Source organism: Ruditapes philippinarum, unplaced genomic scaffold (assembly GCF_026571515.1).
Source record: "Ruditapes philippinarum isolate M1 unplaced genomic scaffold, ASM2657151v2 ctg7530_1_1_1_1, whole genome shotgun sequence".
Taxonomy (NCBI): Eukaryota; Metazoa; Mollusca; class Bivalvia; order Venerida; family Veneridae; genus Ruditapes; species Ruditapes philippinarum.
The window spans coordinates 13,572-38,674 of NW_026856051.1; the positions used below are offsets into that span (position 1 = coordinate 13,572).

A 25,103-nucleotide genomic window follows, 5' to 3' on the forward strand; every position below is an offset into this window, starting at 1 on the left:
TACATTTCAAAAGATACATTAAGAGATTTAATGTTATTTTTTAAGATGGCAGCATTTTAAATGATATTGATTTGTAAATATCATTTGTGTTTAAGGGAACACTAATCTAGGCTGAGTTAGCGTTTTTGTACCGTATCAGTAAATCAAAGATTTTTTTTGTTTCTTTAACTTTATCAAGTAGATATGGATTTACCTTATGCCGTTTAATTTTCGGTGCAGATTTGTAAACTACCAGTTTCTTCATGTAAACGATAATTGCAAAACAACTCAGGAAATTTAATAAAATATTCTTAAATTAATATTCTACTCAAGCTTTATCGTTTGGTATTTTATTATAATGAAGAAAAAGTCAGTAAAACAAAAAAGTTTTTTTCTAATTTCATACGCACACGTCAAGTATATAACTAAATAAATTAAACGAGGCATTCCTTACCAGCATATTTCAATGTGTAGTTTTTTTAAACTACCTGTTTCTGAACGTGTACTGTTTAAACGATAATCGCAAAACAACTCATGAAATTTCATATAAATTGCTTAAATTGATATTCTTCTCAAATTTATTTTTTAAATGCTACAATATTGCTTTGGTATTTTTTAATTATGAAGAAAAAAGTCCCTAGATATATAAAAGCACGAATAAACGGTGATATTATATTTGAATTACTTCCGGGGAAAATTTAATCAGGTAGTGATTTAAACGTGTCTATATATACAAGTATATCATAAGACTTGATATTATTAGTTACCTCTCTGGCGTGGGTCCGATCCCCGGGGGATGCTTTGGTAGTTTAGCGCGGAGGAAGGTAGTCTAGTACTGGTGTAACTCTCCAGGACCGATGGTTAGGAAACTTCCCGCCTATATGACTGAAAAACTTTTGGGAAAAGGTAAAATGAAACAAACAAACAAACAAACAAACAAACAAAACAAACAAACAAACAAACAAAACTTGACTATATCCCTGTAAACATGCATTGGTTGGGCCAACCACGGTAAATCGTCATAGGAAAATCGTTGTTGGGCCATGGTTGGCCCAACATTAATTAACATGTACTATAAATGCAGTTGTTGGCCCAACGTCGATCCAACCATATGTTAACGCCAGCGACATTTCTGCATTGGCCCAATAACGATAAATATGTACTTTAAAACAGATGTTGGGCCAACGTTTGACCAACGATACATTTTCGTCAAATATATTACTGCACCTGACCCAATTTTTTTTTTAAAGACAGATTTGCATGTAGATATTTTACTGTATATAAACAGTACACTACAATGAGTAAAGACTAAAGTTTATAAAGTTTTTGGAAGCCATGTTTTAATATTGTCACATTCAAGAAATACTCATATAAATTAAATGAGAAATGTAAGAAATAATTACTTTGTGAGTATAGAAATGACCATAACCCAGGCTATGCAGTAGGGGATAGATCTATAGAAATCTTGAAGATCTGATGTATAATCTAAGGCAATAATACATGTGCTGGAACAGATTAACCATCCTAAATGTTTACAATAAACCTCCGGAATCTTCCACTCTAAACTGTAATTAACCTCTGGTTATGTAATCAATGAATGCAAATAGGATCATTTTGGCACTATACCCATCCTTTCCCTCGCTTGATTTCGAGCTGCATGGACGTGTTTACAGATAGATCTAAATAAATTTGTAATAGACTGCAATTTCTCAACACTGTAAAATGTAAGTAGATCTAGAATTTTTTACTTTAATCTTTTAAATAAACCCTTCTAATATATTTTTGTTTTTAAACCTGCACGGAATTAGTGTTTTAAAACCTGTTATACTATCCACGTGACCAGGTCATGTGATTAATACAAAATGGCGGATTGGTAATGGAAAATACTTTGATGTTTTCAGGTAAACAAGCCGGATTGAATTTGACTTTTGTAATGAAATTAAAACCATTTAATTATATCAGTGTTTATCAGCTTAAAATATGATATGTGCATAGTTTTACATTTGAATTTATTGTGATAAATGCAAAAAATCTTTGATAAGTTGCAAGTTAGTATAAACTGACAAACTGCACTTAGCACTTATTAACTTTAACCCTTTCGCTTCCAGAGGGTTATTGTTTTATTAATCACCTATTTGCCAGAGGGTTTTCTAAGAAATTACTATATTATTAATTAATATAATTATTATTATTTGTTATTAGTACTATAATAATTATATATGTTTCAATCTGTGAGTATAACAGTTGTATAATAATAATTTTCTTTATATTTATTATTATTTTTATTATTATTAATTTATTATTATTACTGTTATTATTATAAAAACGGATAAAGCCGTCCATATGGCAAATACGCCGAAAATAACAGGGATGGCATAAGTCGTCCCTATGGCAGTGAAAGGGTTAAGCAGTGTTAAGCTCATACAATCTGCTCTGAGTATAAATAGGTAATTTATATTAATATGTTTGGTTGTGGTAAACGCTACACAAGTGATTCATACTGGTCACTGAGGAGAAGGGTGCTAAATTCTGTTGGTGCTCATTTGAATGACATTTCAAATGCACCAGGAAGCACTTTAGAAAATACTGATCAGGTTCCTATATCTGACAGTCATTCGTCAAATGCTCCTGAAATTACTGTCCAGTGTTGCGATGATGATGCTGCTAGTTCTTATAGTTCTTGTGCAATTCAAGAATCTGCCGATTCATTAACAAGTGATGATGACATTTCATCTTCGGGTGTTGGACAGGTAGATGATGGTGAGGTTCAATCTTTCAGAAGTGATCAGTCAATGTCTGAGTCTGGTGCAGGTTCAGACACGTCAGATGATGAATTTTCAGCAGAATACCTAGCTGATGAACTTGCAAATTGGGCACGCCAATATAATATTACAGCTATTTCTTTATCAAAATTATTAAGTATCCTTAGAAACGTGTTTCCTGAACTTCCAAAAGACCCTAGAACGCTTTTAAAAACTCAGATGAAATATGAAATAATTGACAGAAGTGGGGGTAGTTATTACCATTTTGGCATAAAAAATGGTATCCTGCAAAAGTGTAGAGTTCTAGAAGTTAATCTGGAAGAATTTAATGAAGCTCACCTTCAAATCAACATAGATGGATTGCCTATTTTTAGGAGTACAAACCATCAATTTTGGCCTATTCTTGGACGTCTTGTAAATTTAAAGAATAGTTCACCTTTTCTTCTTGGCTTGTATTTTGGTTTATGCAAGCCAAGTGACGTTCACTCTTATCTGCAGGATTTCGTAGCAGAAATGCGTGATTTGCAAGAGCATGGTATTCTGTTTGATGGTCATCATATTTCAGTGTCCTTGTCATCAGTAATATGTGATGCTCCAGCTAGGGCCTTTGTAAAAAATTGTAAACAGTATTCAGGCTATGCTGGTTGTGAAAGGTGCACACAACATGGTGATTGGGAGGGCAAGGTCATATATCCTGCAACTGATGCACCAGCAAGAACTGATGTCAGTTTTAATGAAATGATTGACGAGGAACACCACAAAGGACCATCTCCATTTGTGGACATTGGGTTGGGAATGGTATCTTCATTTCCTCTTGACTATATGCATCTGGTTTGTTTAGGTGTGATGAGACGATTGATTTTCCTTTGGCTTAAAGGCCCACTTAAAGTGCGTATTGGTACACAGGCAAAGAATCGTGTTTCTGACTTGCTTGTTTCGGTTAGAAATTCTATTCCAAGAGATTTTGCCAGAAAGCCAAGGTCTTTGAATGAAGTTGAAAGATGGAAAGCAACTGAGTACCGGCAGTTTTTGTTGTATACTGGTCCTGTTCTTTTACAAAATAGTCTGCATAAGTCATTGTATGAAAATTTCATGTTGCTTTCAGTTGCTATGCGCATTCTTTTAAATGATTTTCTTTGTCAGCATTACTTAGATTATGCTCAGAATTTGCTTAAAGCTTTTGTTGATCATTTTGGTCAGTTGTATGGACGGGACCAACTTGTTTACAATGTGCATAACTTGATTCATATATCAGATGATGCTAGAAAATTTGGTTGTTTGGACAAAATTTCTGCATTTCCTTTTGAAAATTACTTATTTCACTTGAAAAAAATGATCCGGAAGCCTTCATTCCCATTGCAGCAAGTAATCCGTCGTGTCTCAGAAAAAAATATTGAAAAAAATGCTAACAAGTATCCTGACTTAAAAGGGGAACATGTTAACGGCCCCTTACATGAGCAATGTCTTAATGGTAAACAGTACACATCTGTATCAACTGAAAAAATTTACATCAGTTTAAATAAGAATGACTGTTGTATCAGGGTCAATGACCGAGTAGGTCTTGTCAGAAATATTATAAAAAGTGATGAAATAATTTTTGTTATATATGAAACATTTCAGAAAATGGAGTCCCTCTTCATGTCGCCAATAGATTCTGAAATTCTAGGTATTCACAAATGTTCAAATATTCAAAATGAGCTACATTGTGTATTGTTGGCAAATATTCAATGCAAATGTGTACTCCTTCCATATAAAGATACATTTGCTGCACTTCCCTTTACCGACACAAGTTTCTGAATTTCTGAAAACAAACAATTGTGACTTTCATGTACCAAATACAAAATACATGGTTCAATTATGTTGATAATGATCTGCAAATGGTGATTATTTTAGCATTACAGCAGTTTTATATGGCTTTCAGAGGGCTAATGTTTTACTGAAAAATAAAAAAGAAGTTCAACATCTTTTTGTAAGAAAACTAAAGAAAAGTAGGACACTTTTTGTAGCTTGAGTTTTAACAGGTGCAAGTTCTTCTTTATTGCTTTGTTGTTTAAATTTGTAACATACATTGTGTCTACATATACATGTACAGTGTATAAGCAGCTGAAACTAATTGTAAAATACAGTTCTTTCTTTTTTTCACTAAATGTTTGTGTATAATGTGAAACTATGTACATATCAAATTTTCATTGCTTGTAAACAAGATAGATTTAAAAAAGAAAGAAAAGAAAGAAAACATTATAAGAGAAAAGTAATTTTTTCAGGCCAAAATTTCATATAGTTGAATTTATTGATGACAAAGAGGTAGCTGTGGTACCCTCAAACTGGCTTGTTGGGAAAACAAAGTGTCTTTGGCCAACATGGAAGTCATCAGAGAAGATTATGAAGGCAGTAAAAAATGCAGTTTCACCTGACAGCAGTTTCAAAGAATTCAACATTGATATTATGTATGACTCAGGTAAACCCATTTCTGTTATTAATTTAATATTTTTATTCCTATTGTTATGCACTAAAGCACTAAAATGCACAATTAAATTCCATAGATTAATTAACTACTTTTTAATCAAGCCATGTTTAAGTGTATGAAAGAAATTCAAAGAAAATTTAAGCTTATTCTTGTCTTGTTAACTAAAGGTTGATGGTTCTACCCCAGTACATGCATGAACTTGAAATAATAATGCATCAAGGGGTACCTGTAATCTTCATCAACCCAGCAAAATAAATAAATGAGCCGCGTCATGACAAAACCAACATAATGGGATTGCGACCAGCATGGATCCAGACCAGCCTGCGCATCCGCACAGTCTGATCAGGATCAATGCTGTTCGCTATCAGTTTCTCTACTTGTAATAGGGTTTGTAAGCAAACAGCATGGATCCTGATCAGACTGCGCGGATGGTCTGGATCCATGCTGGTCCAAACCCATAAAATTATGTTGGTTTTGTCATGACGCGGCTCAAATAATAATTATGTAGAATTTAAAAGCAATTAAAAGCACTGCTTCATTTGAACAGATACTTATGAGAGGGCAAGAGAAAAACTGAAAAAAGCTGAAATGGAAACGGATGTCAATACCACAGATGCTGAAGCTGACCTGACAGAAAAAAGGAAACGAATGTAAATATATTATGCAATTTTATTCAGTAGATAGGTATTTATGTTAGGGTGGTTCAAATTGGAGCTATTATGCTTTGGTATATGGCTTTAAAATGAAGCAGACATGTGCCTATTAGTCAATGTATTTTAAGTTATGGCACTTTTATTAGCTTTGAAGTATTTCAATTATTGTAGACTGTATTACTTCTTCCTTACCTTTCAATCCAGTTCAAAGAAAACTTTGTGTATATATAGAGAGAGATTGGGGGGATGCTTGTTCACCACAGTAAGCTAACAGCATGAATATGTCAGTAAAATACTAATTTATAATTCAGAATGTAATATGTGACAAATATGGCTTTGGTCATTAAAGTGTTTTCTCACTGAATTAGATCAGTAAGGTACATGAAGACCATCCATAGGTCACAAGTTTTATTCACAGAGAGATCTGCATGGCAAAGGCAAGAACTAATGCCATATTCCTGTATATAGCCTACGTACATTGAGTTTTGATCATGGAATCATTTTACCGCCTGAAATTAAGTTTATGATTTATATATAATGTTATTTTATTATTTTATCCAGCCCTACTACACGTTATGACACTTCGGACAGTGAAGGCTGGCCATCTCCACCCAAAAAAGCCTGTGTCAGCCCAGACAGAACGGTTAAAATTGTGCATAATGACAAATCAAAAGAGAAGGGTACGAAAGATATGTTGCCCCGCTCTCCGGTAGTCATTCCTCCAAAAAGTGTAATAGGGTCAACATCAAAGACCACCTTATTCTCTGCTATTGAAGGAGAAAGAAGGAAGGATAAGACACCAACTTCAGGTCCATCTGGTGAGTTTTAGCATTTCATGGAGCTTATTTTATCATGCATAGATGAATTTTGATGCAATTTAGTATTGAGGCAACCTTGATTCCTTTGCTATTGCTAAATAGTTTAAATTGTAACTTTTTTATTACTTGCCCTTCCGAAAAATTGAGGCTACTTTTCTGTGGCACATCATGCATATTACACCCATCTGTAGGTGTACTGTACTGTAAAAAGTTGTGTGTGGTCTTATATATGTTATAATAAACTTTGTAAACAAATGGTTAGAAAAATTCAATAAGCCAATTCAGATGCTATTTTGAATCAATGCTTATGATCTAAGTAGTAAGATTAGGTATATGTAAGTTCTTTAGATAGCTGACAGGCTCAACAGGTTGTCCATTGGCATCAAGTTAGCATATTGATATATTTTCTTGAGGCCTCCATGGCCGAATGGCTATGGTCACTTACTTACAACCACTTGCCTCTCATTTAGTGATTTACTTGGGTTGGAGCCTCACTTGGGGCATGGAATTCTTTATGTGAGGAAGTTATCCAGCTGGCTTGTGATGAAATATTTCAAGGAGGGGCATATTGGGGTCTTCCTAGGAGGAAAGCTTGAAAAGTCACTATATAACCTACAATTGTGCTGGTGTGATGCTAAACCCAACCAAGAAAAAAAATGTATTTTTTGTTTCAGCCACTGATCTAAAGATTCTTCTTTTATTAGAAGAGTTAAAAAATGAAGCTAAGCTTCATACCAAACTGTTGCTGAAACTTGGTCGTCAGACAGAAAAACAAATATCGATTCCAAGTTTGCCTGAGGGAATCACCTTTCCAATATCAAATTTGAGTCAAATGGAGAATATAGAGGAAAAACTGGCTGATGAGGAAGTTGTTAATTCACTGGTTTGTACTTTTTCATGTCAAAAGTTGAGATAGCACTAATTGTTTCATTTCACATTCAATATATCCAGCTACTGAAACAAGACTAAGGTTAGACAGCCGTTAAACATTATATGATTATTTCATATGTAATTTGGGAACAGTCAAACTGTTGGCCCGAGGTGGAGGGGGTAGTGTATTGAACTGTTGCCCAAGGCCGTAGGCCGAGGGCAACAGTTCAAAACACTATCCCGACACCGAGGGACAACTGTTTGACTGTTCCCAAAATCACATATGAAATAACTGTTTTATTACCTGATCAATTACTGTTTTAACAGTACTTGCAGAAGAAAAAAGGAACAAGAAAATAGTTTTGCACATATGTTCATAATTAAACTTAATACTTTATGTCACGTCACGTCTGGTTCATGATCAAGATCGATGGACGCTTCAAGTGGGATCCTCTATGACGTCAGTGACGTCAGAACACGCGAGGGAAACAGTCGAAACTATTGACCGGTCAACAGTTTTCGAACGTTGACGTTTTTAGAATTTCAGAAAACAGTAAAAAATACCAAATTACATTTATATAAGGTATCAGGTAATAAAACCACATAGATTGTATTTTTATACTTAACAAAATAATTTATATTGAAACTGTGTTTTAACACTTTTAATGCACTGAGGGCATTTATAAGCTGACTGTTATAACTTCATGAGTATGCAGCTCAAGTGAAATTATTCAGATTGACATATAACCGTCCAAGTGCATGAACATTTTTAATGTTTTGCTATATTTTATTTAGTAATTTTTATGTATTTTGTTTGCTAAAATCAGATGAATATTATCGAAATGTTTCTTTTAAAACACTCCTTTACGGTAAAAGATAATTCGTCTTGTGGAAGAGTTTAGTTTGGACAAAATTGATAATGAGTTATTTGCAAACTTCTGCTTTGTTACTAGACTTTTTATCAGTTACACCACTCATTTTAGTAGAGTGTTTTCGAAACTTTGTGTAAATTTAATTTGAAGTGAAACTTCGCATTAAACACAAATTACTTTACCCCGACTGCAAAAATTGTTTTATTTCATTTCAGACAGCAAATTTATGTCTAGTTGGAGGAGATAGTGTGGAGAGTAATGTTCGCCGTGTAATGTCACACACTTTGTCACAGGAAGTTGCCCTAGAGTACAACTGGGTTGGAAAAGGCGCGAAAAAAGCATTTGAAAAACTTAGATTGAAAAAAGTCATATTAGGTTTGTATTTTTGCTTTTTCAAAGGTGATTTCACCGGTGCTAGTATATGTTATTTTGGTTTTAGAGTGATATATGAGATATATTACCTGTCAAGATTTTATATCACCCGAGCACTTAGGCGAGGGTGATATTTTATCTTGGCAGGTAATATATCCACATTTATCACTCCAAAACCAAAATAATAATTTTATTACCCTTCCCCTGCCGAGTTAAGACAATTTTAAAATAAAACATTGCTACTTCAAATGAAACGTCGAAATAAGATTCCCTTTAGGGTACCCCTTCATCACTACATGACGTCACATAAATACATGACGTATTTTCTTTTGAACCTTAAAAATGTTAACAAGAGAAAAGGAGTAGTCTGTTGAACGCACTTTTTTGGAATTAATATCAAGCTTTCACAAGGTCATATTTGTTTTCAATACTGATGAGAATAAGCACATCGCCACAGCACATGTTGTTTAGAACGTGGGGTACACAACCGGGAAATTTGGTGTGTATATTACCCGTCTGGCTTGGTAATATCAATTTCATTCGGGTGATCAATATCCAATCAAAAAGGCAGAAAAATCTGGAAGACTAATAAAAAAATTATTTTACACTGTGGGTGTAAGATATGACTCTTGTTTTGGAAATGATCATCATAACTCTGTTTGTATTTTGACAGAATTATGCCCCTTTTTAACTTAAATATTTAAGGTTAAAATTTTTAATTATGTCAAATATCTCTGTTACTATTAAATCTATTGACTTAAAATATAGAATATTTCTTTACTATCAAAGTCTTATAACCCTTTAGCTCTGTTTGCATTTTTTCAGATTTATGTGCCTTTTAACTAGTAAATTCTAATTAGCAGTGTATATTTAAATAAAATCAGTAAACTGTATAAATTTCAGATGCTGTTAGAGGAAGTAGACAGGGGTCTACTAATAATGAAATTGAGAAGACCATGAAGGAGTGGCTAAGATATGCTAAGGATAGGGAAGGCGGGCGGAGGAAGAGAATGACAAAAAAACTGCAACAACAAAGAGAAGAAAATGAAAATGCTATGTAAAAAACATTTAGTAATAAATTGTAGTAATAAGTATATTTTATGTTCTTTTATTTTACGGTCTCTCTGAATTCTAGGAGACATGCTGTTTTTGGTCTTGTCATCTGTCTGTTTATCTAATCCCCTGAAAATAATTTTGAACAAATATCAATTATTATGACGTCATAATCGTCAGACTTCTTATTTTAATTTAAGGTTTATAGTTTGTGATGTTTTACCATGGTTATGTTTGCTGGGCTAATATTTGAAGATAAATTAATGGCTTGATTAATAATTGCTAGTTTTATTCTTGTGATATGTGAAGGAAACTTGTCGGTGGGCAACTTGAAGCCGATAAAAAAAAAGGCATTGAGCCACTATTGGCATTCTTAATTAATCCAACTGAACATGTAGATGATCCAACATTGGGCCAACAATGACAGTCATTGATCAAATAGAGGGCCAGCGTTAGTAGTAAGAAACAAGTAATTGGGCCAATGGAGGGCCAACAATAAGAGTAGGAAACAAAGTGATAGGCCAACTGAGAGCCAACTTAGATAGTAGAAAACAAGGCATTGGGCCAACGAAGGGCCAATGTTTATTGTAGAAAACCAGTCAGTGGGCCAACAGGGGGCCAACAATAAGAAGGGAGACCAGTTGTTGGGCCAACAGAGGGCCAACAATAGGAAGGAAAACCAGTCATTGGGCCAATGGAGGGCCAACGATAAGAGTAGGAAATCAGTCGTTGGGCCAACCATATACCAACCGTTGGCCCAACGTTGCCCCAATTAGCAAATTGACATTGGGCCAACGTTGGCATTATGTGTTGGGCCAACAAAGCAAATGTCATTGGCCCAACGTTGGGCCAACTACTGTCTGCTATCTGGGTATATTATATCTATTTTATATTTATTGTAACAATTACTGGTTTGACTACAATGGAAATAAGTCATAACGACTCATTGTTGTGCTATCCTTAACATAATGTTGATTGACATTGCTTTGTTTTTCATTCATACATTTATTTGTGTGTTTTAAAATATGTCATTGTCACGTAGAAGTACTTTTAATGTTGAAATAAATCTAATCTTCAATCTGGGCGCAGTACTGGGACTGTCTGTATAAGTATCCAATAATAAACCCATGTATAAGTCATCAACATTAACTTAAATGCCCTTTCTTTAGATAAAATCTAACGGATATTTGAAAGTGATAGTATAAAGTTTAATGCTTTAAACAAAATTTAATTATTTGAAGAGATAAAATCAGGGCATATTATGTTAATATCTGAACATTTCTATTTCACCATAAAATAACTGCTGAAGTGTTTATCAGTCTTACACACATTTGCTAAGTAGTCATGTTAAAGAATTACATAGTTCCGATCAATCAACAAAATACAAGGTCAAGTACAAACATAAACGTATCATTGTTCAAGGGCAAAATTTATCTTACATTGAACCATATTTCTTTTAAATTGCCTTGGACCACTGTAATATATTGACTCGCTATTGTTCAGCTAGTATTAGCCACTAGCTGATAAGCCCCGCCTAAATTCACCTGGCATCACCTCTCTGTAGTATCATTAGTAAACAGATTTAGAAACCGAACAGCTGCGTTGTTTAATCTCTCTACCCATGCTTGTCCAGTAACTATGTTATAGCAGACATTACAACCACATTCCTTGTGAATTAATGTTGACCATGTTTTTCGCCTCTATTACTTATGCATTACTACAGAACCCATTTCTCGTGCATAACCATGAACCCTTATTACCATTTTCTCGTTCAAAACATCGGGCCAAATTTCTCGTGAAAATTACCATGAATCCCAATTATCGTGGATTACCGTGTATCCCAATTCTCGTGGATTTCCATGAACCATTATTCTCGTGGATAACCATGAACCATAATACTCTTGGATAACCATGAACCATAACCATAAACCCCAATTTTCGTGCATGATCATGAATCCGAATTCTCGTGGATTGCCATGAACCATAATTATCGTGGATAATTATGAAACACCACCACCACCACCAACAACAACACTCATAAAAACATAAATATTTAAAACAACCACTCTAAAATGATTGTTATGGTTTCGGTTTCAATATAAATGTGTCACCAACTTTAATATATCACAACGTTAGACTTTAATCAGAGAGATAAAATAATCATTACCATTACTTTCAATATAACCTTTTATCATATGTATAACAAAATCCAGGGTTATACGTAATTTTTAACAAAAGACACACGAATGTCGAACTATTTAAAAGAATATTTATGGAATTACCAATACTGTTGTTAATTAATGACTGGGTAGAAACGAAAAAAAAAATCAAATCCGCGAGATGTTAAGTTGCGGGATCCCCGACAGCAGTCACAATCAAGTAATTCATACAACTATAGCGACCTTTTTTTGAAAATAGCACACCCTGACTGAATTCAATTAGTTAAGCTTACATTTTTGACATTTTTACTAATAAATGTTTTTATCAAAATTTCAAAAATAATTTACATTAAAAATTGAACGATTTCAAATATTGATGCAACGGCGGATTTAAATGTGTTAATAAGTCTGATAAATGTATGTTAGCTTTTATATAAAAATGATTAAGTTAGGATCATTGTTAATGATCGATGATGTTTTTATTGGCATCAGAATGATTCATTTCCATTCTGTTATTTAAATTATGATTTAATTTATGATTAATTTAATGACCAATTTTCTTTGAATTCATTGTTGTTTACATACGATATTGCAATGAAATAATTTCTTAAAGACGAACCGACCTATTGTTATGTTTTATTTTCAAAACGGAAAATTTTACATCATAGTTTGTTTTGCATGCAATTGTCTATAAATATAGCGTGATTATCTCGATAAAAATCTTATCTAAAATAATAAAAAAAAATTCTCATACGAAAGACACAAAACCTAGTTATTCTTTTTTTCTTACTTTTAAACATGCTAAGTAAAGTATATTATGTATGACCTGAAAGTAATGTTTAATTTTATAGTAGTTTATGTGAGTGCTTAATTTGTTATATATGATATTATGTATCTAAATGTCTAATTTTATTGTCGATGCCAATAAAGAATACTCTTACGCTCTTAAAGACTTAATAACCTCACTTTTAAAATTTGAAATTTAGTTCTTCTCAGGCTCTGTAGTGTGGACTCAAAATTTCGAAAATCTATTAAGCTACAAATTAGTGACATTGTTTATTCTGGTAGATCTTATCTTGATAATTAAGCTTGCCATGACAAAACCAGCATTGCGTCCAGCATGGATCAAGATAATTCCGCGTATCCGCACAGTCTGATCATGATCCATAATGTTCGCTATCAGTTTCATTTCTTGCTATAGGGTTTGTATGCAAACAGCAATGATCCTGATTAGACTGCGCAGGCAGGTCTGAATCCATGCTGGTCGCAAATGTACTACATTTTGTATGTTGATTTTGTCATGGAGCGGCTCATATACTGGTATTATGAATTTTAGCTACTCATAAATGAGTTGGATCTGTGTGTATATTAAAAAAATGAATTACATATGTGTGTTTGTCTTAGTGGACTTTAAAGTTTCAGTAAGTATTAAGAGGGAAGCAAATACTAAATAGTCCTTACGAAAACTTGCAACATAAATCAATGCTGGCAATAGGTCTGTAAAGATTTTAGATGTAATGTATATTTTGTCTTGTAAATGTGTTTATTTTAGGGTTTAATTCATGGATAAAATGTTTAAATGTAATGCTTATGTGTATATTAAAGGTATAGATGTAAATGTTATGTTAATATGTATATTATAGGTAAAAAAATTAAATTAATGCTAATGTGTATATTATAGATATTATTAAAAGGAAGTTACATCATTTACAATATAACTGAACAGCAGAATGTGTTAAATGTTTGCTTATTACATGATAGATGTATTTAATTTAGAAATACATGTACTTTTTACTTCAGTTTTTCACAAGGAATGTAAGATCCCTACAACAGTAGGTAAGGTTAAGGTAAGACATTACAGTTATTTCGCAAGGGATTACTCCTAACTAAATAAACAAGTTTGAAATAGAAGACAAATACAGTATTTGATTTCCTGGTAACATACATTAAACTGGCAACACAAGATACCAAGTATTATTTAAAAATTCGAAACGCAGGCAATGAATTCAATTTCTTATTAAAATGCCAAACATTTAGCGTGTGTTTTAAGAAAGGGAATTATCATCGCAAAAACATGAACTATAAATATTTTTAGCGAACAAGTAATTGTACATGTTTACTTTTGAGATTTAAAACATATTTAAACAAATATCAATTATTGAAAGTTATGCATTGTACAAGAATACGTTTTAGCTGACGTAGAAATGTTGGAAATTAGGAAGGAAACAAAACAATATACCATTACGGAAGTTATTTTCAATTCATGCTTAAAGTATTTCACATCTTATTTGTTTTTTCAAAACTTTTTTATTTAAAATAAATATAGTAAAATATTAATGTTTATAGGACCAATCAAAACTAAACTGGTTTACCACATTTTTCTATAAATAGCATATAATGGAGTTTAGAAACATGATACCCAAATAGTGTCATGTGGGTATTAAACCCGTTAGATATAATTAGTGTGTCATTGAAAAACATAGTTTAAATTACAAAATGTTATTCGTCAGAGCTAAATCAGAAAATATAGGGTATTTATCTAAGACACATGACCATGATGTAACAAATTGGCACTCATTCCATTTTTATCTCTCCATGCAACAAATAAGGCAACATATACCTTAAATCTGTGTTTGTGATTTTTACGACAAATATTGTAATCATATTCTGTTTTTAAAATGCTAATTTTTTCACCCAAGATTTGTATGTACGTTTTAGATCTAATTTTTACATCAACGTGCACAATTTTTTCGAGTAAATTAATAACTCAAGCCAATCTTGTTTCACTAAAACAAAAATAAGTAAATAAATGAAACGGTGCGTTTTTGTTGTATGAAGAGTATGGAAGAGTAAAAACAAAAAGGGAAAATACTCTCCAACCCAGCCAAAGAATCTCAGTATAGCATCACTGATGTTGTTCCGGCCTGAAATACTGCATGACCAAGTAAATATCACCATAGTTACAACATTTTAGATTTGATAGTGACGAGAAAAGTATTTCCCACTCAAAACCCATAATAAACACTTAAAATTGTCCAGTTCGAGTGTTGCCAAAATGAATATAGTTCTGTAACAAATTGATAAATATGAGACATTTCCTTTATTTTTTCATATCAAGTTGTTTTATTTTCTTAATGATGATTTTGAAGTCATTGCATTGCTGTACTAACAATGTGTATATATTTCTTACTGCTAGTCTAGATTAACTTACTGATCAAAATTACTTTTTGTTCAATCACATTGCAGTATTTTTCAAATTTCTGCTAGATCTAACTTTGGTTAATGTTTACTAAAACATTTACTTAATCAGTTGTCTAACCAGTCTTACTATAAGCAGTTAAGAAAATGCTTTGTTTTTGGTTGAAAATATTGTGGATCATTAAATAGGTTAATGGTTTATAAAACGCGGCACTCTTGGCCAATTTATTTTTGTTAATACCTATTAAACACTAACCTATACATCTTTTTCTCTTCGTTTTGCTTTAAGTAACTTTCTTAACTTACTAATTAACACTCATAAGTTAGTATTTTAAGGACTCCCTGACCTTGAGTGGTTTTGTACTAGTATGGTTGTACTACGCTCTACTTACATCAATTGTCAACGAACGCATTGACACCGCCCACGTTGTGCATTCTTCCGCATGTTAGTTAATTTGAAACGATCAATAAAGCCTTTATATAATGGTAATGGTTAACCACACAATATTTATCCATTATAAGCTATTCCATCTCCTTTAGAAAAAAATCTTGACCACCTTTTTCGGGTTTGGGTGGGGTAAAAAAACTTTTTAAAAAACTAAAATTTTCAAAAGTATTTTTAGAATAAAAACACATTAAATTGATAATGAAAAGCAAAAAATTTATATTTGACCCCCGGGGGATTACCGGACAATTAAAAATACTGAAAAAGTAAGTGTGATTGTCCTTTTAAAAAACCTTTTTTTAAAACCCCTTTGAAAAAAAGGGACGTTTATGGGGAAAGCCCCCTGGGGGCGGCGGCGGGGGGCGGGGGGCGTCCTTTTTTTCCGGAGCCCTATCTTCTACATGTATGGAGGGGGTTTTTTAAAGAACTTTTAAAAGAAAAGTTCCCACTATGGGGGACATGACGGGGGCCATTAACCAGGGGTTTCTAGTCAAAGGTCAAGGTCACAAATTAGAGCTTTATTGAAAAAAGCTTTCCGGAGCAAAACTTCCACATGTATAGAGGGATTTCAATATTACTTGGCACAAATTTCACCATTGTGAGGCGGAGTATCGCGTGCAAGATTCAGGTCTTGCGGCCAAGGTCAACGGTCACCACATAAGGTCAAAGTTCAGATGAAAATATGAAGATGTGTATATGGACCATTTAGTCATCATTTATTGAGGATTGTAACACAAATGGTCATTATCAAGACTATGGCTGTGATACATATAATTTAGGTCAATATATGCAAGTCAAGGTCAGCTAAAGATGATGAAATATCCAGATTTTGTAAATAAAATTTAATCAAAGGGCGACAACAAAGTTAGTTACTTTTTCATAAATGACTTACAATAATGTTGAATCACCCTTAAGATATGCTGCCTGCTTTTTAAATTTGTCTTTTGACGTCTTATCTGTGATACGCAGGCTTCATAACCTCTGATCCCCTTTGAAAATTCCATTTTATTTAGTTCCGCCCATTGTTTTCTCGTTTAGGGCACACGCTTTTTATTACCTGGGGACCATACGCCGCTTTTCATGGAATGGCACGGAAGTGTCACATTGAAGGTTCCATGATAACCGCCGTATGAACACATCTGCGGATGTTTTTAAATTCAAAATTTTACTATTTCATGTTTAAATGTTTAATTCTGCTTAAGCCGGTGCTAGGGGGCGTGGACGGTAACTTGCACTTTCCAGTACCGTCCATGAACAGGCTCAATCAAACCGAGCCTGCAACATTTTCAATTTTGCCGTGTTGGGCTTTCTTAAGGGATTCTGTATTTATCTATTTTACACAATTACTCCCCTTGATCTACTTTCACTTTCAATTCTAAAAATAGAACTTAATCAAAGGGCATAAAATAATCCTCTTTCTTGGACTTGAATATGTTCTAAAGAATGTAACATTTTTTTACACATGTTTCATTCATTGGTCAAGATTCTTAACTGTGATAACTATGGTGTTCTGTAGACTTGGTATTTGTTCATAAAGATCATACAGTAATTACCTTATCAAATGTAAATACTTTCTCATAGAAATTTAATTATATTTTAATTTTCAAAGTAAATATCAGTTCAGCTCTCCTACATGTATGGTGGGATTTTCATGAAACTTCATAGAAATGTTCACCACTATGAGGAGCATGTCCGCGCACATGAACCAGGTCTCTAGGTCAAAGGTCAAGGTCACACTTGGAGCTCATTGAAAAATGCTTGTCCGGAGCAAAACTTCCACATGTATAAGGGATTTCAATATTACTTGGGCACAAATGTTCACCATTGTGAGCGAGTGTCGCGCGCAAGATTTAGTCCTTGCGGCCAAGGTCAAGGTCACACATAGAGGTCAAAGTTTAGATAAAAATATGAAGATGTGTATAGGGACGATTTAATCATCATTTATTGAGGGATTGTAACACAAATGGTCATTATCATGACTACTGCTGTGACACATGTACTTTAGGTCAATATATGCAAGTCAAGGTCACTAAAGATGGTGAAATATCCAGATTTTGTCTGGAGCATATCTCTACATGTATGAAGAATTTTTATAATACTTTATGGAAATGTTCACCACCATGATATGTATTGCTCCATGCATGATCCAGGTCTCCAGGTCAAAGGTCAAGGTCACACTTAGAGCTCATTGAAAAACGCTTGTCCGGAGCGAAACTTCTACATTCATAGGGGGATTTCAATATAACTTGGCACAAATGTTTACCATTGTGAGGCTGAGTGTCGCACGCAAAATTCAGATCCTGCGACCAAAGTCAATGTTACACATAGAAGGTCAAAGTTCAGATAAAAATTTGAAGATGTGTATAGGGACCATTTAGTCATCATTTTATTGATGGATTGTAGCACAAATGGTAACTATCCATGACTACAGGTGTGACACATTTAATTTAGGTTAATATTTGCAAGGTTAAGGTCACTGGAGATGAATTAAATATCCAGATGTTGTCCGGAGCATATTTTCTACATGCATGGAGGAATTTTAATGTTACTTTATAGAATTGTTCACAACCATGAGACGTAGTGCCCTGCACATGAACCAAGTCTCTAGGTCAAAGGTGAACGTCACAGTTAGAGCATAGAGGGATTTCAATATAATTTGGCACAAATGTTCATCATTGTGAGGCTGAGTGCCGTGCATAAAATTCAGGTCCCTGCGACCAAGGTCAAGGTCACACATCCTGTGCATATCTTCCCTACTGATTTGTTTTAAGGTTCAGTTAACAACACAGTGCCAAGAATAAAAACTTGCTTGCTAGATAACACTTATCCATAATGCCCCAATCTCCATCTAAAGCTTTCGTAAACGGGCGTATTTTGTGACTATGGCACCCTTGTTTACTATGGTGACCTCATTTATATGTGACATAGTTACAAACAATTAAACAAGTAACATGTAGTGTTAAATTTGTAGCGGATGATATCTCCGCAATGAAAATGACATAGAAACCAAAAGAAGCACATACTTTATGAACAATAGGTATCAATTCTTCATATATAGGACAAGTGAAGATGATTGGTCATCTAAGATGAATATTATTCGTTACATTTATTACACCCTTTCTTGTCATATAACGGTATGATATTTAACAATGGTTTGAACTAGTACTGAAATTATTGTAATGAGAAAAGGAAATTAAACATGATATAACTCTTAGTAAGAACGACTAGAAAGTAACAAACAAATGACAAATAAATTAGTAAATAAATTAAATTAAAATGACTTGGGCTATAAAGGGAAAGGGTTTTTAAAAAAAAACTTATGTTGAAGTATTTGGGATTTAAAATTAGCAACAAAAAAGAAAAATAAAAAACCCCTTTCGAAAAGCCCCAAAAACAGCAAAATTTGGAAAAAAGTTTGGGGGCTCGGGTTTTATTGAGCCTGTTTTTAAAGGGACGGACGTGAAAAGCAAACTCCCTCCCCGCCCACCCACCGGCTTAAACAAAAATTTAACATTCAAAAAACCGCGGAAAAATTTTTCTAAAGGAAATTTTTTATAATGTGAGATACATAATCCGATATTACATATACATATATTTATATAGCAGATAATAAAATGTTCTAGAATAAAATATTATAATTTATCATATAAATGCTCATACCATATCATTTAGAACTTTATCAACATTTTTATTTCAAAGCAAATTGTATTAGAATAACCAAATGATACATTTCTTTTGTTTTTATCAATTTTTTAGTACACGACTTTCTTATCTCTGAGTGTTCTAGGTTTATTCAGTATTGTAATGCTTTTAATGTTGAATACTAAATAAAGATACGATTTGTGCTATAGAGATGTTACAATTGACATAAATGTATGCAGATAGTACATATATTTGTTATTCAAAACAACGAGGACAAATACTATATAGTATTGTAATGTATTTGTAAAACTTGACCAACAAAGAAAACCTAGGGTTAGGGTTTATTTGTGTAATTATAACACATGATGCATAATGGCATCAGTAAACATCAGTAAGAGCTAATTATTTAATGTGAAGTTAGTACCAACTTTAGCGTTTATAATTTTAACAAATACTGAAGATTATGATTGTGTTTATATAAAGTGGAATGAAAAAAAAATCAAATACGCATCAAGGTTATTGTATACGTTTTATACCAGTATAAATAGTAGACCTATATACTTTTTATCAATAATATGGTACAAAATAATAATAATAATAATAATAATAATAATAATAATAATAATGATATGTTATATACAAAGAGCAAGACAATATTAAAAATATGTAAAATGTACGAAAATTCCCAGAAAGATATAATTCAAGTGTTACCACCATTTAATTGGTGAACGATAAAAGTTTAAATGAATACATATGTTGCAGGATTAAAAAATAAATATTGATACAATTATATTTTATTATGTTTATTATGTCAAACTTAATACTAATACATTTACATCTGAATATGTAGCAAAATATTACATTCCAACTTAACCATTACAGTTTCTGGAATCATAACTATACATAAAAACATTTTATTATTGAAATAAATATAAGATACAATGTATAAAATAAAATTTCCAAAAAGCAATTTGGTTTTATGATATATAACAAAACACTAAAATATTTTGCACATTGTTTTGTTGACCATCAAAATAGATATTCTATTTACATATTCATAAGTTCATTTTTTTCAGTAATGGGTTGTGTTTAATCTTACATCGCAACAGAAGAAGATACTGACTTATATTAGATACTTAAGTATACATAAACTGTTGAAAGAAGTTATATTGGTGAGTTCAGATAGAAAGACAAAGGGAGATAAAAAAAACAAAACAACAACAACAAAAAGAAACCAGAACAAATGACCAGTGATTTAATCTTTATCGATAATTGAAAATTAATTGTTAGTCGAAGCGTTCCAATTCGATCTTTCAATATATATGTGATCTGCAAAGATACATTTTCTGTAAGTCAGTATACTATTTAATAGTACATGGCTGTACATTGATATACAGCTTATCGACAAAGCTCTTATGTGTTGATAAAGAAGAAGTGACTTTGTCCACAAACACAAAGATGTGAAGGTATGATAGATAAAAGATTTTCGGCCAATGAGCAGAAGTTGTTCTTCGGAAGTGTGTGTAAAATCCGGTGGGTTCTTTTACCAGAGTAAGAATATTACGGTACATTTTGAATGAAAGGGGAGATATTCTGTTTAAATAGCGATACAGTTTTAGAGTTTAAGATTGTTAGAGGTTCCAGTTGTGGACGGCAAAAAGGAGTTAAAATATAGCGTGGTACGAACTCTGGGAGGTCTAAAACAGTTTTGATGTCGTCAATTGTGTGATGTTTCATTCGTTGGAACTATAAGCATTTCAGAATGATAAAGCGGACCCAGATTTTAGTCATTTTATAAAAAAGAACGAGTTTGTGTTTTGGTTTAATAATGAAATTCAAGGGATTCCCATCCTATATAGGACATGGGTTTGGTAATTTGCACCTTTTGTTGTGCACAATCCTCTAAACAGCTGTCTCAACCAGAACATTTTTCGATAGTTTCCTTCTCGTAGGCGGTACAGTTATCGAAGGTTTCACCACCATATTCATATAGTGGACAACTTAAGAAAACATTTTTTTCCAGTAAGAGACGATCAAGCTTCGCATTACTGTGATACGTGTATATAATAAATGTGAATGCTCCGTCTGAGATAGGAAGAGGAAAATACGCCGAGATGGCTGTGATGTGTAATTTCCTTAAGAGCTTCCCTATTCATCTCTAGGTTTGGATAGGTTTAATTGCCAGTTTTGCGAGTCAAGGTAAGATATTCTGTTTTCTTCCACCCAGCTGGAGAGGGTACAGCGATCAGAGTTAAGAGTGGTAGTATAGTAAAAGTAGGATCATTGAAAATCAGCTATAGCTGCCAGCAAAGAGGCGAACATTGGCTTGTATATGAATAGCTTTTCATTAAATTACGCAAGCGTACTATTGCATGATAATGTGTTTCTGATGGTATGATAGTTATCAAGGGTTTATTAATCAACGATTCTTCTTAATGATTTTTGTAGTACATGTATTTTTTAACTTGTAAACGTCTACAAATTGAGCCGTTGATTATTTTGCATGTCATTTGAACGAATAATGGATAACCGTAGCCATGCAGTCCGAAAATTTCAGAACGATTTCACAGAGTAAATGAATTGACGATAAGTCATGTTGCGTGTAATGAATATGAACATACATGAAACTTAGTTGCACGAGTCCTGCAATAAGATTGAAGTTATATGCGAGCCTTCCTGAGAGCTAGCAGTTAAATTTTGTATACTATTTTATTCAAACGAGTGCAATAAATTCACATTATGAACTTGACACGAAATTTTAACTATAATCTATTTAATCATAAATACCCAAATCATTAGAAGGAAACCGTATTGAAATAAGAGTCATTTTTCATTGCATGCTAGGCAACGTATAGTATCCCTTATAACCCGCTAACCATTTATGCGCGTGCCCTTAATTCACTATGTTTGAGATAATTATACTGGCTAATGAGCCCACGTCAAAATATATGCACTTGCGTGCATATTTACCGATATTTATGGAGTCAGCCGAAATCCGGAACGGGGTGAGTGATTTAAAATGAGATTCTAGCGTTAGTACAATTTCAGAGATGTAGTTTAATTATATCTATCTACCAAAATTTTCATAGGATACTTCGTAAAATATGAGTTTACAGGAAAGGGTCCAAATCAATAATGTTGTTAGAACGTTTTGCCCAATCCTTTTGTATGGTACACTTGAATAATTATGTTGAGTAAAATTGTCCGAAAATTATGAATTATTGTTCGTGTAATAGTTACGCTGTTAACTATAACATATTACTAAACTAACCCAATAAAAAGTTAAAGTTAAGGAATTCACCAGTTTCAATGTAAATTCATCTCGAAGTCACATCTGTAACTCCATAATGAACTATGTTAAATCGCTTACAATATTAGTCCTTTTTTCATCACCCTCAATTGATCGTTGAAGATGCTAATTTACCCATAAGGTCAGTGCTGAACCTGAATACCTTTCACGAGACGCTTTATTTTTAACTGTTATAATTCAAGAGTGTACCAGCGTGTAGCTAAGCGAATATCTTGTCTACTGTTACATAGATAACACGGTATTGTCATAAGCACGTCACGTGGTCGATTCCTAACTCTAAATATTGAAATAAATATTGGCTGCCTTTTATTCTCGATTCTATTCTTCCCATTCCTAGCTAATTGTTAAGACGCGCAAAATAGACATCTCTAATATATCTACCTCTGGTAATCCACTCACCTTATGCACACTCACTCATATACTATATTTAGTTGCATTGCACCCTGCAATATTAAATATTCTCTTCCTTGCCTGAGAAATATCAAAAAATGTGAGACACTCCTGTTTGCAACGCGATTATTAATTGCAATGTGATAGATCATATGTGATCAAAAACAGGATTTACAGCATGCAGGACAGACAAGAGATATTCTAACAAAATTTAACAGTGAAATGACGTTACAGAGTTGGTCGGAAACACCTACCAGAGCCCTTAGATACCATCTATTCGTGTATTTTAAGATCAAACATACTTATGTCTAGAGGATATGTATTCTGATAACAGAAGGATCCAGATTTCACAGTCATAACCGTGTTAAATGTTTTTAGTGTTTTGCTTCTATCCCTAAAATAAATCTCTAATGCTAATTGAGTTGTGAAGTATTAATTCGCACTTCGTAGACTATCCCTATATCAACATTGCTGTATATAGAAATAAAAGAATTTTAAAGAAGAGCACTTTCTCATGCACGGCAAAACCTACCACGGTAAAGTACACTTAAAACTTAAATAGTTGTAAGGACCAGATTTAGTAATATAAACGAATTACTCTTGTCGTCTTTATGTATTGTTGTGTAGGCAAAGTCTCTGTAGATTACGTTGACTAACTTCAGATGCTATCTCCAGTATTTTTGTTCGGTAATTAAGAATTAAGATCAACACATGCGTGAGTAAGCAGTAAAAATATCATCCACCTCGTAATAATACTGTGACCCTCGTTCTACTCTGCGGTGAATTCAGTGATTGTCCTATATTTTTTACTTTACCCACAAACCATGTGTGAACTAAGTTTCATATACCAATAAATTACCGCAACAAACTATCAGTTATTAACAGATTAGTATAAAATAACATGAATCATTTTGTAGCGCAGCAAGTGCATATCTAAAATCCAATTTATATCAAAAGTTATATTCAAACACCAAGTAATACAATTATAAGTATGAGCCCTAATATTGGGCACTATACATCAACACTGATAACACAAAATTGACAAGATAGCGTTATGGTGATATTTCTACTATACCTTAAGACACACCTAATTCAAGTACAGAAGGATCCTTTGAAACAAAACCCTTTTACCGGTATTGTTTACGAGTTATGGAGACTTTTTAAATAACTTAACATTTACTAGTAGAGAGGCGCTTTCTTACAGAAATGTGAAAGCTACTATGAATAGTTCTACATTCGCTAGTCCATTGATATATAGACATATTGTAGATAATCCATTATGAAAAATGTATTTCCTTTTGAAATATTATCTAGATCTACACCAAAACAATTAAATGAGATGCATATCAAGCTAAACAATACATGGACGATACAGCCCATAAATTTATCCCCTTAGTCCCATTCTAGTTTTCTAAAAGTTGCAATTCTTCATTTTCCCTTAATAAAAGATATAATATTTGCTTTAGCTTGTCATAATATAATAATTACACCTCTCAACCGTTCTAATGGTTTTGTAATTTCATTAGACTTGGAAAAATACCATATAGCAGGACGATATACGACTTTATATTGGAGTCGATCAATGAGAATGGCTAAATTTAGTCTAATGAACTATCGCGCTAGACCCATATCCCTTATACCAGACAAACAACTCCAAACAACACCCTTTAAATTATCAAGAGTGACCCGAGAGACACACAAAGCAATTGGCCTAAGAGAAATCAAATATAATAAGCAAGAGCAAAAAAAGTTGCCTCTCTGCTTAAAAACGATACTTTGCCAACCCGCGTATTATAAACAATTGTATCTCTTGCCCACTATGATTTCATGTGGTTATTATTTAAAAAAATCATTTATAGTAATAAATCATGTTGATGAAGTTTTAGAAACAATACCAATACCTTACATGGGAGACATTTTTCACTGCGAAATGCCTCCCCAGTGTGAACTACATGCACCATGGGCTAAGTTGTTCATCACTAGGAATACCGGATATCATGTAGCGCAAAGTCCCCATTCTGCCTTCTCTTCATTAGTGATAGGAAAAGAATAACAATATATCACGGCATATTGACCCACTAGTACCTACACTAGTTACCCAATAGTGCAAAAA

The 25,103-nt window shown here is 33.1% G+C and overlaps 1 protein-coding gene and 1 long non-coding RNA gene across 4 annotated transcripts in view; both read left to right on the forward strand.

The window, feature by feature from the left end:
* LOC132745258 (uncharacterized) overlaps positions 1-25,103 on the forward strand; it is a 53,417-nt gene that overhangs the window by 9,949 nt on the left and 18,365 nt on the right. Inside the window, exons 2-3 of one of the 2 annotated variants that reach the window (XR_009627814.1) lie at positions 13,806-13,852; positions 20,367-21,489. This is a non-coding gene — a long non-coding RNA (uncharacterized LOC132745258). The remainder of the gene's footprint in view (positions 1-13,805; positions 13,853-20,366; positions 21,490-25,103) is intronic. The other variant, XR_009627813.1, reaches the window with a different exon arrangement.
* Positions 971-10,088, forward strand: LOC132745255 (uncharacterized). Of its 2 annotated transcripts, XM_060734120.1 has the most exons (7): positions 971-1,880; positions 5,006-5,199; positions 5,756-5,858; positions 6,423-6,679; positions 7,354-7,562; positions 8,637-8,796; positions 9,697-10,087. In XM_060734120.1, exons 2-7 carry the CDS (start codon positions 5,124-5,126, stop codon positions 9,852-9,854), a joined length of 963 nt encoding a protein of 320 aa, XP_060590103.1. In that variant the 5' UTR covers positions 971-1,880; positions 5,006-5,123; the 3' UTR covers positions 9,855-10,087. The 2 variants fall into 2 exon arrangements, with proteins under 2 accessions (XP_060590103.1, XP_060590104.1); XM_060734121.1 differs by lacking the exon at positions 971-1,880 and having other exon boundaries at positions 4,927-5,199; positions 9,697-10,088.